Consider the following 14,955-nt stretch of genomic DNA (forward strand, 5'->3'; position numbering starts at 1 on the left):
TTTTTTTTTAATGAACACTGCATTTGATTATCTATAATTTGCATATTGAGGAAGACGAAAAAGCCCCCAAGCCTAATTGGATGATTGGTTCTGGACCTGACAACCTCCATTAATATGGTCAATAGAGAGATCAACAGGGGGGCAGGATTTTCTGAACCATGGTGGCTGCTTCCAGAGTAACTTCACTGAAGGAGGAAAAAAACCCTGTTTCAGTGGAACATTCCAGCCACAGCTTCAGTGATCTAAAAAAATGTCTCCATGGAGAAGGCCATCTGAGAGGTACAGTGGCAGCTGCCAAAGCAACTCTTTTGAACCCAGGAAACTCCTGACTTCCTTGGAGTCATTCTGACAGTGGCAGCTAGCCATGTTCTCATCTGAAAGCATTTCAGCTTTGAGAGGGATGCATTTCCTGGCTGCAAGAAATTTACTGTAACTGGATGCAGGAATAAAGAGAGGAGACACTAAGACACCTACTGAGGTCACATTTGATTAATAACATCTGCTGGGGAAATTATATGTGTGGGCAGCTAATCTAAACATCAACCTTTGGTGGGCCAAACCCCACCTGTGGCAAGAGACATGACGAGGCATAGCCGCCAAAGACTGGACCTCAGCCTCTGGTGAGCAGTGAGGCATACTTTCCCCCATGCCTTCCTGGAGCTCGACAGCTCTGGTCAGGTGCAGTAGGTTAGCTTGAATAATGTTCTGTATCCAAGCTAATGTCAGAGTATGTGGCAAACTGATCATACCTGCTCAGCACATGTATCAGACAACTTTACAAGCTGTACGCTTTACAGTGCGCCACATTCCACTGATTTTTTTTTTTTAGAAAATCACTTCCTTTTCTTAGCTACAACAGTAAGCCAGGCCACTTTTTTTGAGAAATCTGCCATGTAGATTGCTCTGCCTCCCTGAGCCATACACTATGTCCAGTGGTGCAATAACTTCCCCATTGTATGCATGTTGAGACACACGGCATCCACAAGATATAAATCTGATTTTAAATAGATTTAATGTCTAGACCAATTGGCCTTACTCTTAGGGTTGATTCAGAGATGCATTGTCCTGGCTTTATTTCTCATCACTTGTTTATTAGCAGTGGAATGTTTGTGTTTGAGATGCTGCTGCCTGCTATCAAAGTACCATCTCTTATGTCAGACCTGTGATAAGTCATTAAGTCATTTAGTTGCTTAGTGTTGTAGTCATGAGTATACGAACCTGCCCTCATGTCTGAGAAAAGAGCCCCATTCCTAGTTTTGGATGGTTGCAGAATGTGAGATAAGCCAAAGTGAATTAAACTTCTGGCCTCTGAATATTTCTAATGCAATTTTAGCATGTTACAGCTATTAAAACTAAAGAAAATACACTTAGAATTCTAAGTAAAAACTTCACACATGCTTGGTTCGTTACTAGGACAAATCACAAAATGACCTATTTGCATATACTTAAAAGAAAATTGTGATATCTGAAAAAGCTTGAGATCTGTCAAGGGCAAATTACTTCAGACAAACTTCTGTTCCATTGATAATGCTTTGTGGGAAATATGGGCTGTAAAGAATCAGCGCTCTCTGGGCAATGTATGTCCAGTAGATGTACTATAGCAACTGAAGCACTCATCTATAGCACCAAGTCACATGAACCATATAGAGTTCAATGACTCTCCCATAGCCTGGTTCCTCATCTGATGGTGTTTCCTGCTTGGCAGGGGGTTGGACTCGATGGCCCTTGTGGTCTATTCCAACTCTATGATTCTATGATTCTATCTAAATGCCCCAATTTCCAGCTCTGTGCATACTGGCCCACTAGATGAGGAATCTAAAAATCATAAAGATTCAATTTGGAGTAGATAAAAATAGTGGCTATTGTGAAAGGCCTACTTCATGATAAATTAATTTACAAATTAATGCTTCAAATTACTGTTTAGAAATTGAAGGATAAATTGGTTTGCATTTAGTGTTTTTGTATGAGAAATGTTTGATTAAACAATGATTCACTCCAACCACATGTTAGAGTGTGGGTTGAAGTCAATTCTTTGCATATGCTAAGCCAGTCATCCGAATACCTCACTGTGTACCCACATTGTCAGTCTGTGAAGTATGGATCATGCCATCTCAAGCTGCCTATCCAGGTAGAATCATGGGTGGCCACTCAGAGGACAAGTATGTCATGCGTGGGTTGATTTCAGCCTGGATTCCTCTACAGCAAAATGGAAGGAAGGAAGTTCTAATTCCATTAAGACACTGCACCATAATTGCTTTGCGCAAGACAACCAAGCTGGCGTCCTGGTAGGTCATATTATTGTTTGCAAGTGGCTCTGCCTGCCTCTGGAAAAGCATGCTATCTATGAAGCATGTTACACAAATACAAATATATTTGTCATTTTGAATAACACGCTATGATTCCACATACATTTTGAGTTGTATAGTGAAGATCCCTTCAAATATTTTATCCAGCTAAGTGTCTGTGGTCCCAAACTCCTAATTTAAAAATGTTGATAAATGAAGTATCTCTTTAGCTAATAAATGAAGTATCTCTTTAGTTATCCTTTGTCAGCAACATTCATTTTAATGGAAAGTGAGTTTACAGGGTTACATGATTGAACTACTGAGCCAAGTCAGTGTTGGCAAATGATGGGCTAAATTATTGATGTTACACACTAATGAATTCTGATGAGAAATAAAACACAGACATTACATTTCAAGTGGTTCATAATTATTTTTGTACTTTAAAAGCAATTTTATTCTTTTGCCAAATCATAGTAGTCTGTAAAACAAAAACATTGCTAGTGATTATAGCTAAAATTAGTGAGTTTGTGGCAAAAAATGCATCTCTGCATTGTCTTATAAATATGTTATTCACATGAGGTTTCTCACTGCTTTGTACACTTCTGAGAAAAGATAATTAAATTAAATGTCTAAGTTTCAAAACCAGTGTCTTTAAAAGATAATCTACTTTGCAGCCATGGTTAAGAGTTCAGTAGCTATGTTCATAATCAATGGAAGAAGCATCTTTTCCTGGAGATGTGCTAAACTGACGCAATTAATTCAGGAAGTAATAAAAGCAGGGCAGCTGCCAAAAATGGTTCCTTGCATCTTTAAAACTGTGATGTAGGTTAAAAGAGGAGGGGCTAAATTGGCCTAAAGTGTGTTAGCAAGCTTGGCATTACAAGCTGCCGAGTGGTATTTTCCTGATGTTTCACACATGGTACTTTGAAAAAATAAAGAGAGGATTGACAGCTTACAAACCCACGGTTTCTTTTGCAGCAATATGTTTTACATGGTCAATACAGAATTGAATCTATTTTAAAATATAATTCCACATGGAAGTGACCTAGCACATCAGTAATATCAGAACATTAATAGCACATTATTAATGGCAATGTTCCAAAGGTGTGATCTAAAAATGGTTTCTAGTCTGGTTAGCCAAAATACATAATAATAAATATGCCATGCTCTGAGGTCTCATCTGTTTGAGCACAACATTGTCAACACCTCTCCAACACAGAAAATGCTCCAACTTTGATACTTCTGGGAAAAACAAATACCTTATAGTTCAGTTCATCTGTAATTTTGGTTTACCAGACTGAGTTTCTCTATGTGTTCCCTTCCTCATCCCTGGCCTCTCTCCTCCCCTTGTCAACTGGCTTGGGTAAACCTTCCTGGTTTATTAAATCATGGTTTCACTGGACATCCAAATGTGGAAATTGTTAAGAGTTCTCTTCAAAGACAGGATATCAAACTATATCCTGGTTTGATATTCTGGGCTGGTTTATTGGACTCCTATCAGTACATCTGAATCAGGTCAAATAGTCTAATGACATTAGAACCAGTTACATTCTGTTAAATTTAAGAAGAAGAAGAAGAAGAAGAGTTTGGATTTGATATCCCGCCTTTCACTCCCCTTCAGGAGTCTCAAAGCGGCTAACATTCTCCTTTCCCTTCCTCCCCCACAACAAACACTCTGTGAGGTGAGTGGGGCTGAGAGACTTCACAGAAGTGTGACTGGCCCAAGGTCACCCAGCAGCTGCATGTGGAGGAGCGGAGACACGAACCCGGTTTCCCAGATTACGTGACTACCGCTCTTAACCACTACACCACACTGGGTCTCACACTTTTTGGGTCTCACATGATTACCACCTTGTATCCAATTCACACCACCACCTAAGTTCAGTTGGGATAAGGACTCTCTCCCTCCAATATTTCTGTCTTCATAGAAGTCCAAAGGTTCATGGACACTGATATGAATATACAATATTTTTTTAAATAAGGAAAACCTTGTTATCTGTTAGAGGCATTCCAGATTCCCATCTGAGAGGCTGTAAGAAGTGCTTTGTATATATAGCACAACTGAGACCCCTTTGAACCAGAGTGACTTAAAAGATTAGGTCTCTGGCATGCTGGGTTGGCACTAACCTAGGTGAAGCTAGTAATAGAGGATGTGGGTCACCTGAGGAATAAGAGGTTAGAATTCAGACTATAAATAGAGGGAATCGGGAATTGGAGTGTGAAGTTAGCATTGCCGTGGTCTAGGGAAATAACAGTCTGGCTGCTGAGACCAGGCTATGTTTACCTTGAATAGGGAGCAGCAATGTTCAGGCAAGCTGAGGGCATGCTTTAAGAGATAGGGGATGAAGCAACACTGCAGTAGGTTTCCCCTCAAGGAGGATCAGATGGCTGAAGCCAAGACAAGAAAAGACCATAAACCAGAAGTGGACAAATTCTGTGAATGGCTCCAAAATGCCATCGTAGAACAGTAGCAGCAAAGTGCTGAGAGAGCATTAGGCAACTAGCTAGGATTTTAAGCGGTAACAAGCGGTAACAAAGGATTTCCCTGTTTGCACAGCACCACCAAGTTGACACACTGAGACACAAAAGGCACTCAAGCAAATCAACAGCAGCATTTTGGCTGGCTCTTGCAATTCACTAAACTTTATATAGTTTAATGAATCTTGCTACATTTAAGGAAATGTGAATGGAACAGTCAAATTTATCTCTCTCTCTACTGCATGGTAGGTAAAGGACTGGTCAAACAGCCAAGGCAATCTAAGGAAGCCTTAACATCCATAAGCTGTTCTGATGACAAACATTTGAACATACATGTACCAACTGCAACTGCAGTATTTTGTCATGCTAAGGTACTTTGTCAAGTGGTCCAATGGCAACCAAGATTAGTCTATAATTTTAGATGCAATCTGTTGTATTTATGCCACTGAGCAGCTTGCTTCCTGCATAGTTTGGATTGTTTCTTCTTCCACCCTGTCTGCTAAGAGTCATACATGCTGGTAGGAGTAGGGCCTAATACATGCTATACCATGCTAAGAAGCACTGGAATACTACTATATATGCACAGGAGTTATAATGAGAAATATTTTCGCATGTGTAGAATGCTCACAAGAACCCAAGGTTTCTGAACAGGCTGCCGCCTACATGGCAAGATTCTGCACCTCTCCCACTCTCCCAAGCCTAGTGATGCTGAGTGGATTTACATACCCGAGAACATAAACAAGTACATTTATTATTTTATATTTCTTTTTTGCACTTATATCCAAGTTTTCTTCCATCATGGAACTGAAGATGGCATCCATGAGATAGGCCTCTGGTCTCCAGAGAGCATAAGAGCATAGATCCCAGTATCTGTAGAGTATTTGTCACTGTTGTGCATACATGCCAAACTGCCAGAAACATAAAGAGCTTGAACAAAGGGAACTAAATGAAGCTAAGGAACAATCAATCCTTCATTTTTTCAAAACCAATATGAGACCAGGATGGGGTGGGGGAGAGAGATAAGAGTGGAGCACATTACAAGCTTGTCTTGGGTTCAGGGAAAATATGTATGAGCACTGCTCTCTGCAGATAACCACAGAATCTGATCTAAAGTTCAGAATATCAGGGAATTAATTCACAGTTGTCCTTAAGAAGTGAAACTTGTATTTTGTAATATGTCATATTAAACAGGAAACGGAAATTTATAAAATAGAAGATTTGTACCTAAATTTCATCTTCAGCATTCCAGATAATTATTATAAATAATGGCAAAAAGCAGGACCATTAAAAAGCAATAAAAAGCCAATACCAGTCTCTGCTTAGTAAAACACCAGTGTTGCCAAACTCCATACGCCTGCAAGGTGAGAGTAAGCAATAACTGAAAAATTAGCATGTCTGAAAGATGCAATTGAATGTTATCGGCAATTGTAAAAATACTTGAACCCTCAGAAATAAAAGAGGCTTTGAAGATCATCCACCTAGAGAACTATTATAATTTACCTGTGAAAGAACTGTTGAGAAAAAATGCAGTTAAATTGATGATCACTTGACAAGTAAGAAGGAAACCATAAATGAAAGGGCTGTTCAATAGACAGGTAAACACTGGTCCCATTTTCCAAGGGCACAGAGGGCACTAACTCTAGAAGATGTGCTCTGGCATTGGATTACGAGACTACAACTAAAGTCTGTGGCAGTAGGCTTAATAGTGCTAAACCGGGGTACTACCACTCCTCTTTCTTCCAAGGACAAATTATTTAAGAAAAAATAAGTCTGCTAACTTGCATCATGAACATGTTCTTCTCTACCAAGGGAAAACAGTGAGTGTTCCAGAGACATCCAAGGTCAGACCACTGGCACCAGCTGGTCTTGGTTGTTTGTGTTCGTGCCACATGTAGCTACCAGGCTTCTGTGGCAATGTCCACAGAATGGGAGAATGGGAGATTGCAGGATCCCAAAGGACGTGCTCTATGGAGAGCTGGCTTCAGGCACTAGGCCTACTGGCAGACCAACACTGCATTACAAAGATGTCTGCAAATATATCATGAAGGCTGGCAACATGTGTGGGAATCCCTTGCAGATGATTGCAGTACCTGGAAACAGTCAGGTTGTGTATCTATAGGAGTGACCAGAGGAAGAATGATCTCTGGGAGGAGTGCAGAGAAAAGACATGTCATGGTGTACCTGTGGCAACAGAACTGGATGCCTTAATCTGCCCCGCATGCAACAAAACATCTCTCTCCCATATCAGTCTCTACAGCCACAGCAGATGCTATAACTCTCCAATGGTTTGACTTCACCCTGAAGTGCACCTCTTCCATTGTCTCCCAAGAAAGGCGAATATAAACAACAACAACAGCTTATTATTGGCTGCTACCCACTTTGGGGCAGAGTTAGCACATAATTCTGAAACCAGGAACAGTCAAACAATATGACACATGATTTGGAAACATAACATGAAGAGTCTGTAGTCAATGCAAATGCCCTCTCAGTAGTCATTCCCCATTGTGGATTGCTGTCCCTGTTGAGAGAATTTCAATAGGGACAAGTGAAGGTTCTACACTTAGGCAGGAAGAACCAACTGCACAAATATAAGACCAGGGGGGGGGGTGGTACCTGGACTGCCAGTAGTACATGTGAAAAGGATCTAGGGGTCTTATGAGCCCCCCCTAATGCTATTCTAGGTTACATCAACAGAAATATAGTTTCCTGATCAAAGGAAGTAAGAGTACAGCTCTATTCTGCCTTGGTCAGACCACACCTGGAATATTGTGTCCAGTTCTGGGTGCCACAATCTAAGAAGGATATTGATCAGCTGGAATATGTGCAGAGGAAGGCAACCAAGATAATCAGGGGTCTGGAAACCAAGCCTTATGACAACAGTTGAGGGAATGGGGTATGTTTAGCCTGGAAAAAAGGAGATGGAGAAGAGATATGATAGCCATCTTCAAATACTGAAAGGGCTGTCACATGGAAGATGAAGCAAGCTTGTTCTCTCATGCTCTGGAGGGTACGGCCTGAAACAATGGATTCAAGTTACATGAAAGGAGATTTTGACTAAACATCGAAAGAACTTTCTGACAGCAAGATCTGTTTGACAGGGGAACAGATTCCCTCAGAAGGTGGTGGACTCTCCTTCCTTGGAGATTGGATGTCTATCTGTCATGGATGCTTTTGTTGATATTCCTGCATTGCAGGTGGTTGGATTAGATGACTCTTGGGGTCCCTTCCATCTCTACAATTCTATGATGTGGGTGATTGGAGAGAAAGCAGTTTGGGAGGGAACAACTGTTATTGGAAAATCTGCTAGAGGGAGAAATATTAAGAAGTCCCCTTATTTCTACGCCCACATTCTGTGAAGGAAAAAAAAGGGGGGGCTACACATGGCAGTCTGTCACATTTAGTTTGGCTCTTATTGTGAGGTGTCCAGGTCTGGGTCTGAAGGTAAGAATAATGTTGGCTTAATCAGATTGGGCCTGTGTCCATTACACCAGGATTCCTTAATTCCTGTGATGCCATTACCCCTCAGAATATATAAAGTGATGATCTTTAGCTACAGTAAATGGGTAATCTATGCTTCTTTTTCTTTAGAGGAATAAAATGTGAAAAATCAAAAGTGTTGCTTTCTGTGTCAATAAGAGGTAAAGAAAGGAATGTGCTATAGTGTGTTCTAAAATATTTTAGCTGCACTCTTAATGCCTGTTTTTCAATGGTTAAAAATAAATATATTTGTATAATGATCATTGTAAAGGCTTCCGAGAACAAAATCCAACTTTCTCTTTTAAAGAAAATATCTATCTGTGGTACATATGCTTGCCTACTGGATTCATCCTTCATGCAATTTCAGTTTATTAAAGAGGTTAAAAATTTACAAAACTCTGATGGGATATGGTTTTAATGCTTCATCACACTACCCATCATTTGCTTTTCAATCTAGATCAGAATGATCTTTCCTACTTCCCTGCAATCACCTACCTGCACAGCTAATATTTTCTGAAAATTCTCATGAGAGGCTGCCTGGAACTTCGCCAGCCCAGCTTGGCTATAGACGGCTCGCTGTTTGAAGTACTCCACCAATACCCTGTGCAGCTTCCTTTGCAGCCGCGAGAGCTAAAAGAGGAAAGGGGAAAAAATAAGTCAGAGTGGGAGAGGAAATTAATGGCAGTGTTCAAGAAGAATGATGGAGGGAAATATAGAAAGCAGTCAATAGCCCATTCTGCACTGTACGGACCTGACAGGAATTTCACAGTCTCTTGATTTTTCAGCCCACTCATGTGCATTCATCAGAAACCAGTCACATCTGGCTGCCAGGATGGGGGGTTAATTTTCTCTAAATGCCTCAGCAGTTTTGTTCTAGCTGAGGCAAACTCTGTGACTGCAAAGCTGATGAGTAAAATATTTCTACTTCACCCAGTTTAACTCAAAACCGATAGCCTCGGGACATATTGAACCTTTCTTAAAAAAATAATCTTTTGAAGCATTTTGAATGGCACATCAGGTCAGGCCAAAGTTTAAAATGCAAGTTTAAGACTTTGATGGACACTGTGGCTCATTTTTCCTTGTAAAGCTTATCATAGCTTGGCAATGTGTGCTCCAGAGCATGACAAAACTAAAGAGAATTAACTTCACCATCAGCAGCTGAGGGAGAACAATAACAGGAAAGAAATTTCCAGATAGAACTCCCTATTAATCTACCTAGCTATAACCATGTGACATGAAAGCATCTAACTGCACTAAATTGCAGTTAAGGCAGCAGCTGAATGTGACACTATCATATCTATATATCTATATCTGCACATGCACATTTACACAGATGTTACAATATACCGTATAAAGAGAATCACAAGTGTGGGCTTACCCTGGTTTTCTTACATATCTTTCTAACTGCAAAAATCACTTTGACAAATAATATTAAATGTGTTTTAAACGTAACAGCTATTGCAGACACATTATTAACCAATTTCTGTTTATATTACAGTTCTTCTAAATTTGGGAATAAATAAGAAATAAATAAAAAAATCTGGCACAGTAGTTTTACATGCAGCTCAAATGAATGGATGCAAACGCGTTACCTTAATAGCTAACATTTAAACCCCCTTCCTCTCTATATCTAGGATAGTAATTAAGTCCATGTGCCCAAAGGGGCTCAGACAACAGCTTCCACACGTGAAACTTCTGAGTCACATTTGAAACACAGAAAAACTTTCAAGAGCATTTTGCAATATGGTAAGGATCTATCAGTTCAAAGAAAAGTAAGAAGTAAAAAGTATCACTGGGCATGCCCAAATCCACAGGAAATACTGGTTGGATCCTGGCCACATTTGTTTGTTGCAGGAGAGGAAAACACTGCTAATGTAGAAAATGGCTAATGGGAACCAATTATATCAAAGAGTTTTTAAAGCTGCATTTCTATTTAGTCATGCTACAGTACTCTCAGTAAAATGTCAATCACTATTGTCAGTACACAACCTTTCTGAGCATGGTTGTCAACCACATTAAAACAATGGTATAATGTATCTATGGAAGTTTTCAAACCTATTGAGATCAATACCACAATGAATGCATGAATAAAAATGTCTTTATATCAGAGAAAGGAAGCGTTCTTTGGCGACCAATACATTGTACCGTGTCCAAATCTCATTTTCATTTTGTTTCTCAAGGGAGTTGAGAAACACATAATTTCCCCTGTCTTCAATACCATCTTTGAAAATCTATACAAAATACCAGCTATAATGCTGAAAATTAATATTTCAATATTTCACATGGGCCTCATTCACATGCAGTGGTAAGCCAAACCATGGTTTTACTGTGAACAGGCAAGTGTGTTGGTGCCTAGAGAGAAAAGTGTGGCTTTTTGCTTGTATCCTGGCCCTGCTGCTGCAATGCTACCAGAGCTAAGCTATAGTTTGGCTTTGCATTACATGCAAACCTGGGCTCATGGTTTGTTACCTACAAACAAATCAGAATAAATAAAAAAACAAACCATGGTTACATCTTGTGTTTGTTTGGGGCAAGACAAACCACAAGACAGAGTTTAAACTTAACACTAAGCCAACCCATGTCTTACTTCTAGGTTTTTCCAGTTGTTGTGTTTTTTTATGGAATTATTTGACAATTATTACCAATAATAAAAACTCTGATCAAAAAATATTACTTCAAATCATAATGTTATAATACAAATAAGAATAAATAAATAAGAATCAAGACAAAAATACATATTTTCAAAAAATAATAATTCAAATACTACTTGTATTTTGTATTTTCTTGATAATATTGAATAAAGGGCAATCAGTTTTACCAGAAATTATTTCTATATTTATTAACAATTCTTGCTGTAAGATAAGTCATTATTTTTGCTGTTACAGATAAATCCCAAAATTTGTTAAGCCATTGTTTCCAGGGAGGGAGTATGGCAACTTTCCAGTTTTGAGCCAATAACATATTGGCTCTGATAATTACAGAAGTTTGATGCCAACATGTCATATCTTTGAAACAATTCTGTCTTATATCCACATTCAGAGAAAGTTTATAATATTTTCTTCACAATTTCTCCCTCCTCTCCATGTTTATGTTATTTCCTGGGTCCTGGGTCCATCATATGGACTCAAGGGCATCCTGATCAAATTTGCAGATGACACCAAACTGGGAGGGGTGGCTAACACCCCAGAGGACAGGATCACACTTCAAAACGACCTTGACAGATTAGAGAACCAGGCCAAAACAAACAAGATGAACTTTAACAGGGAGAAATGTAAAGTATTGCACTTAGGCAAAAAAAATGAGAGGCACAAATACAAGATGGGTGACACCTGGCTTGAGAGCAGTACATGTGAAAAGGATCTAGGAGTCTTGCTTGACCACAAACTTGACATGAGCCAACAGTGTGACGTGGCAGCTAAAAAAGCCAATGCAATTCTGGGCTGCATCAATAGGAGTATAGCATCTAGATCAAGGGAAGTAATAGTGCCACTGTATTCTGCTCTGGTCAGACCTCACCTGGAGTACTGTGTCCAGTTCTGGGCACCACAGTTCAAGAAGGACACTGACAAACTGGAACGTGTCCAGAGGAGGGCAACCAAAATGGTCAAAGGTCTGGAAACGATGCCTTATGAGGAACGGCTAAGGGAGCTGGGCATGTTTAGCTTGGAGAAGAGGAGGTTAAGGGGTGATATGATAGCCATGTTCAAATATATAAAAGGTTGTTTTCTGCTGCTTCAGAGAAGCGGACACGGAGCAATGGATCCAAACTACAAGAAAAAAGATTCCACCTAAATATTAGGAAGAACTTCCTGACAGTAAGAGCTGTTCGACAGTGGAATTTGCTGCCAAGGAGTGTGGTGGAGTCTCCTTCTTTGGAGGTCTTTAAGCTTGACAACCATATGTCAGGAGTGCTCTGATGGTGTTTCCTGCTTGGCAGGGGATTGGACTCGATGGCCCTTGTGGTCTATTCCAACTCTATGATTCTATGATTCTATATATCCTTTACTTGCTCGAGCCAAGTTTTATGAAATTGCCACATTGGAAGTTGGCATTTTCCACAACAGAACATTTAGCTAATTGGCACCATTTGCTTTAATTGACTAGGCCCAAAGAGCATTTTTAGGTGTGCGCATAGAGTTAGATTTTTAATGTTGGTTTCCGTTGAAACCAAATCCGTTGAGGATTGTTGAAGAATTAGGGGTTAAAAAACCATGCAGAAAATGTTGATCTTTCTAAATCTGCCCTTTTCTCTCCAAAATAATAATTAAACTTATTAGATAATCCTACATGTGCCATATTAATTTAATAATGCAATGAGATGTTGCATACTAAGTAAATGATATAAGCCGTGTCAGTACAATTCATTGTTATAACTCAAACACTGACAAAACAACTCTACAGGTTTTGGCAAGGCAAGCAAGAATGGCAGAATTATGAGCAAAATGTAGCTAATATTTATCTTCTAATACTCCAAGTGCATAGGTAAAAAGATATCTCTTTATTATTAAACCTGTTCCACTTAGAATTGTTGTTAAAGATTTTACAGCTCATTTAAATAAAGCTCTTTTGTCAGCAACCTGCACATACTTTTGTAATGATGAAAAGCCAATGGCAGTAGTGAGGGAAAACAGCATTTTAGTCCCTATAACTGTGGTTGAACTTAGAATGCTTTGAGAAGTGTAGTAATATAAAATAATTATACAACATGAAGAAATACTTTAAGATCTAGAAATTCAGTTTCTTATTATATGATTCAATGCTCTTAAAATCATACATGAAACTTTAAATGAAAAGGCGACTGCTGACTTGATAAGAAGAATAATTCCTCACCGGGGTGGACTTTGGTAATATTGCACCCCGAGCAAGGACATTTGGTGCGCCCCCCCCCATTTCTTATTTTCACAATAATTCATTTTGGTACAATTGCTTTTTTATGGATCTTCTCAGTAGGTACCTGTATAAAGATAAGTATTACTACTACTACCACTACTACTGCTGCTGCTGCTGCTGCTTTGTGCCCCTTTGGCTTGGCGCACTGTGTGAGGGAACTGTTCACACCCTCCTAAATGTGGTACTGTTCCTCACACTGCCCACACTGTGTGGGTTGATAGTACTGCTGATTAGGTTTTACTTGAATCACAAATGTTTAAATTGTTAAGAGCACAGTAAGAAAGTGACTGAAGGTACTCCTAGAAAGTAAGGTGGCCAGTTTTGACTTGCCCCATGACCAGCTACACTTCCTTGTTGAAAATCCCATGTTTAGTTCACTGGCATTTATATAAAAACCAAATACAGTTCTAAGAGCTTTCCACCCCCTTTGGTGGATTCAGAAATTTCATTTGAAACGTCATAAGGAATGTGGTTACATGCAAGAAAAAGGAGACCAAGGGGGCAAAGCCAAAGGTATTTTCTCCCTCAGTTCTCTCCTCCATGTGTTCATTCCCACCTACACTCAGGCACTGGGTGTCCTATGGGGCTCATACCACTTGTAAAAGGTAGGTCACTTACATAAGGGCATTATTGTTTTCATGGAATATCTGAAATAATTAAATATTGTGAATAATAAGGAAGTGAGAGGATGGTTGCAAATATTAGACTGGTTAATTAATTAATGTCCCTGTGTTACCTGGAATCTGCTTATTTTCCCCCAGCTCATTGCCAGCAATAGTTTGGACCATGATACATCTATTTACTAAGACTTTAAAGAAACCTGAGTTGGAATCCGCTCTAAAATTAACATAAGCAGAAGAGCCTTGTTCTGTCATGCAAATATATATTTGCTAGTAAATGTCCTATTCAAGTCTCCTTCTTGTTTATCATTATTATCAGGTTCTATCTCTGATACAACTTTGTAAAGATTAAGAGAGTTGGTACACAAAATTTGCTTCAATATAGTTTGTTGTCAAATCTAGCTACTATTATTAAAAATGTATCTTTTATAAAGACTTATCCTATAGCTGTAGGCACTGAAATATACATGGATCTGCAAAAATAACTAGTGCGCCCAGCAACAGATAAGGAATATATTTTATGTTAGTTGGCCAATCTAGCTCAGTATTAACTACATTAACTGGTTGTGCCTCCTCACAATTTTGGACTGGAACTTTTTCTAGTCCAAACAAGATAGGCCAGGAACTGAACATGGACCTTTGCATACCAAGCAAGTGCTCTAGTACTGGCATAAAACATGCACTGAGATGCTTCATGTGCGAAGTGCAGTCTTTTAGTATGTAATGAATGAGTAATGTAATGACACTGAAACTTCCATTCAGCCCCAGATCTTTGGGAACCTGAAAACAAGAGAGAATAAAACGATAAGTAACAGTGGGGACCAAGTGTAGCTAATGAATAGCTGTTTATCAGTCCTGCAGCCTAGGTGTAGCCTAGGTAGAGTTAGGAATCCCAATATGTGCAGTGATGACAATACACTCCTTTTTTTTTTTACTCGCTAAAATGCTAAGTGGGTCAGAAAGTAAGTGTGCCTTACATCTCAATTTTACAATAATGAAATATCAGAGAAAATTCAGGATTCTATCTCTTATCCCTGGATTAGGACAGAATGAAAATAGAACACAGATGAATAATACAATTTAAACCAGTGACAAATTTCATTTCATTTATATTCATTCCTCCAAAGAAAATTTAGCAGATTTCTTTGTCACGGTCAGCTAATTAGTCTGCAATGGAGAGCAATCATCTATTTAATCTATTCTTA

The 14,955-nt window shown here is 39.2% G+C and overlaps 1 protein-coding gene across 8 annotated transcripts in view; it reads right to left on the reverse strand.

The window, feature by feature from the left end:
- CCDC178 (coiled-coil domain containing 178) overlaps positions 1 to 14,955 on the reverse strand; it is a 125,982-nt gene that overhangs the window by 1,762 nt on the left and 109,265 nt on the right. For all 8 annotated transcript variants that reach the window (XM_081206796.1, XM_081206797.1, XM_081206800.1 and 5 more), the window contains one exon: positions 8,736 to 8,870. In XM_081206796.1, coding sequence (XP_081062922.1) covers positions 8,736 to 8,870 — 135 coding nt within the window. Of the gene's footprint in view, positions 1 to 8,735; positions 8,871 to 14,955 lie in introns of those variants that run through there.

Source organism: Podarcis bocagei, assembly GCF_964188305.1.
Source record: "Podarcis bocagei genome assembly, chromosome: 8".
NCBI classification, from domain to species: domain Eukaryota; kingdom Metazoa; phylum Chordata; class Lepidosauria; order Squamata; family Lacertidae; genus Podarcis; species Podarcis bocagei.